The sequence below is a fragment of the Corapipo altera genome, unplaced genomic scaffold, assembly GCF_003945725.1.
Source record: "Corapipo altera isolate COAL_440 unplaced genomic scaffold, ASM394572v1 80, whole genome shotgun sequence".
Lineage (NCBI taxonomy): Eukaryota > Metazoa > Chordata > Aves > Passeriformes > Pipridae > Corapipo > Corapipo altera.
The window spans coordinates 33,625-37,743 of record NW_020885025.1 but is presented as its reverse complement, the minus strand read 5'-3'; the positions used below and the strand labels follow the sequence as shown (position 1 = coordinate 37,743).

The 4,119-nt window shown below is 44.0% G+C and overlaps 1 protein-coding gene across 1 annotated transcript in view; it reads left to right on the top strand.

Moving 5' to 3' along the window:
• The window catches only part of RCC2 (regulator of chromosome condensation 2), a 26,882-nt gene that overhangs the window by 19,569 nt on the left and 3,194 nt on the right, over positions 1 to 4,119 (top strand). The window contains 6 exon segments of the mRNA XM_027668011.1: positions 49 to 142; positions 2,021 to 2,164; positions 2,283 to 2,414; positions 2,502 to 2,590; positions 2,868 to 2,982; positions 3,201 to 3,367. Coding sequence (XP_027523812.1) covers positions 49 to 142; positions 2,021 to 2,164; positions 2,283 to 2,414; positions 2,502 to 2,590; positions 2,868 to 2,982; positions 3,201 to 3,367 — 741 coding nt within the window.

Below are 4,119 nucleotides of genomic sequence, written 5' to 3'. Positions count from 1 at the left end.
CCACATTCCCTACATCCCTGTCCCTGACATTGTCCCCTGTCCCCACAGAAGCTCGAGGGCTCCAAGAGCCGGGGGCAGCTCCTCATTTTCGGGGCCACCAACTGGGATTTGATCGGCCGCAAAGAAGTGCCTAAGCAGCAGGGTGAGGGGCTCACAACTGCCTAATTAACAGTGCTTTGCTTAATTGGTATTCATTTATAGTTCATTTGTGATTAATTAATATTTGGGGGGTTAAAACCATTGTGGATCATAATCTAGAGTTTGGGGTGTGGTGGGTCTCCTGCAAAGCAAAACAAACACCTGGATTAGTTTGGATGATTTTATATATTAATTGTTTTTTCTGCTTACTTTTATGCACTAATATTTAATGAATATTTTAATTAATGACTCTTTTTGGTGGGATTTCTTTTACGCTTGTATACACTAATCTGGGATGGAACTGGGGGTGCAGGATGCCCCAGTTCTGCAAAGCAGAATAAAGGCATGGCTTATTTGTTCTACCTTTAATTAATTTTCCCTGCTTATTTTTAATGCTTTTACATGTAATTAATATTTTTATTAATTAATATTTTAGGAGGGTTCTTTATTATAGTTGCAGAGCATAAACTAGGCCAGAACTTGGGGTGGTGCCCCATATACTCCAAAGCAAAATATACACCTGCCTTTTTTTAATGTATTTATATTTTAATTAATTTTTCTGCCCTTCTTTATGCATAAATAGTTAATTAAAGTTTTAATTAATGAATCATTTTGGAGGGGGTTCATTTGCAGTTGTGTAGCACAATCTGGGTTGGAACTTTGGGTGTGCTGGAACTCCTGCAAAGCAAAAATTACTGCACTGCTTATTTTTGATGTATTTATGTTTTGTTAATTTGCTTAATTTTTATGCATTAATCTTTAATTAGTTTTATTAATTAACTAGGGGAGGAATCACAGCTGCACAGTTTAATCTGGGCCACAGTTTGGGGTGGACTGGATTAAGATGCTGTTTATTTTTTCACTTAGATTTAGTTAATTTTCTGCCTCTTTTTATATGTTTATATTGAATTGATTTTAATTATTTATTTATTTATTTTTAAAAAACATTCATTAACTGGGGGGAAGGAGTGAAAGTTACATCTCTTAATCTGGGCCAGAACTTGGGGTGCACTAGATCTCCTGCAAAGCAAAATTAAGGCACTGCTTACTTTAGATATATTTACAGTTCATTACTTTTCCTGCCCATTTTAATGTGGTTATATTTAATTAATTTTATTAATTAATTAGCTGGGGGAGGAGTCACACTTGCATATCTTAGTTTGGGGCCAGAACTTGGGGTGCACTAAATCTCCTGCGAAGCAAAGTGAACGCGCTGCTCAATTTTTCATGTATTTGTGACTAATTTTTCTTTAATTAATTAATTAATTAATTAAAACTATAACTGATTTTCTTAATTTTAGGGGTATTAATTAATTAATTGATTGATTAACTAATTGAAGGGAGAAATCATAGTTGTATCTCTTAGTGTGGGGCAGAATTTGGGGTGCAACTGATCTCCCACGAAGCAAAGTGAATGCATGGCTAAATTCTTAATGCATCTATATTCAATTTTCCCTCTTATTTCTATGTGGAATTAATCAATTAATTAATTACTTAATTAAGGGGAGGAGTCACAACTACACATCTTAATTTGGGTCAGAACTTGGCGTGCGCTGAGTCTCCTGCAGAGCAAAGTGAACGCGCTGCTCATTTTTTATGCACTTATAACCAATTTTTTCTCCCTATTTTTATGTGGTATTAATTAATTGATTTGACTAGTTATTTGATTGATTAGTTAATTGTTGAGGGGAGCAGTCACAGTTGCACATCTGAATTTGGGGGCAGGCCTTGGTGTGCACTGACCCTCCTGACAGAGCGGAAGGAACACGCCACTCGTTCTTAATGCCTTCACACCCAATTTCTCTGCCTAGTTCGATGCCTTTCCATTTGCTTAGTGTCCTCATTAATTAACCCCCTCTTCTGATTAATTTTTGGCCCCCAGTTGCCTACAGGAACCTGGGCCAGAACTTGTGGGGGCCGCACAGGTACGGGTGTCTCTCAGGAATTCAGGTGCGGAGCGTCGTGTCCGGGCCCTGCGCCGCCCACAGCCTGCTCATCACCTCCGAGGGCAAGCTCTGGAGCTGGGGTGAGTGGCAGGAAAAAAGCCGGGATACATCCCAAAGAAACCCTTGGGATGCCAGGAAGCTCCATCCTTTGCTAAAAAGAGGAATTTTAGGCTTCTAAAAACAGTGATTTTGGCTCAGGTCGCAATGAAAAAGGGCAGTTGGGCCATGGGGACACGAAGCGCGTGGAGGCCCCGAAGCTCATCGAGGTTTTGGGGGGAGAATCCATCGTGTTGGCAGCCTGTGGGCGCAACCACACCCTGGCACTCACAGGTACTGGGGGGAAAAGCTTGGCACTTGGGGCAAATTGCTTGAAATCGCCTGGTTTTGCCCCCAAATGTCGCTGGTTTTCTGTTGCAGAGAGCGGCTCCGTGTTCGCGTTCGGGGAGAATAAAATGGGGCAGTTGGGGTTGGGGAACCAGACAGACGCCGTGCCCAGCCCTACCCAGGTATGGCCTCTCCTCCCCTGCTTCCCCACATGGGTTTGGGGGAAAAAAACAGTAGTTTTCCATTAAAAAAATGCCCTAACAAAGCCCAAACCCTCGTGGGATACAAGAACATTATGGGATTTGTTTCCAGCTGCAGCGGGAAAATAAAAGCAAGAATTCTTGAAATTAAATTTTTAAACCCCCAGATGGAGGATTTTGGGGTTTCCTCTGGGAAATTCAGCGTTCTACCTTTTTTCTGTGTTTCTTTAACCCTTTTTTCCCCCCACTTTTCCCACAGATCATGTACAATGGGCAGCCCATCACCAAACTGGCCTGTGGAGCTGAGTTCAGCATGATCATGGATTGCAAAGGAAACCTCTACTCCTTTGGGTGCCCTGAGTACGGGCAGCTGGGTACGGGGCTGTTTTGGGGTGATCCGCTCCAGTTCCAGGGGATTGGGAAAAGGGGCAAAACTTCCTACCCCAATTTCCCATGTGAGCCCCCAGAACGCCCCATGAAAACCGCAGGGGCTGGAACTCGGGGTTTGCGTGAGGAGAGGGGGGATTCTGATGGGAATAACGGGGTGTGGGAAGGGGAGAGATCCCATTTTTAGGCCGGCGTTGCTCCACAGGGCACAATTCTGACGGGAAGTTCATCGCCCGGGCGCAGCGCATCGAGTACGACTGCGAGCTGGTGCCGCGGCGCGTCGGCATCTTCATCGAGAAGACCAAAGATGGGCAGATCCTGCCCGTCCCCAACGTGGTGGTGCGGGATGTGGCCTGTGGAGCCAACCACACGGTGAGGAGCTGTGCCCCCGGCACCGGGGGGGCACTGCCAGGGGTCACAGCGGGTACGGCGGGGGAAAGATTTGGAGGGGGCATCTGAGGAGGGGGAGTTGCAGCAGGAATTTAGGGATAAATCCTTGCAGCCTGCATCTAAGGGTTGAAGTAGGAATTTAAGGATAAATTCTTGTGGCCTTTATTTAAGGATGATTTGCAGTGTGCATCTAAGGCTTGAAGCAGGAATTTAGGGATGAATCCTTTCAGTCTGCATTTAAGAATGAAGATTTGCAGCAGGAATTTAGGGATAAACCCTTGCAGTCTGCGTTTAAGGCTTGAAGCAGGAATTTAGGGATAAATCCTTGGCAGCTTGCATCTAAGGATGAAGATTTGCAGCAGGAATTTAGGGATGAATCCTTGCAGTCTGCATTTAAGGACTGAAGCAGGAATTTAAGGATGAATTCCTGCAGCCTGCCTCTAAGGATGAAGATTTTGCAACCTGCATTCAAGGGTTGAAGCGGGAATTCAGGAATTTAAGGATAAATCTTTGCAGTGTGCATTTAAGGACTGAAGCAGGAATTTAGGGATAAATCCTTGCAGCCTGCATCTAAGGATGAAGCTTTGCAGCAGAAATAAGGATAAATCCTTGCAGCCTTTGTTTAAGGGTGATTTGCAGTGTGCATCTAAGGCTTGAAGCAGGAATTTAGGGATGAATCCTTGCAGCCTGCATTTAAGAATGAAGATTTGCAGCAGGAATTTAGGGATAAACCC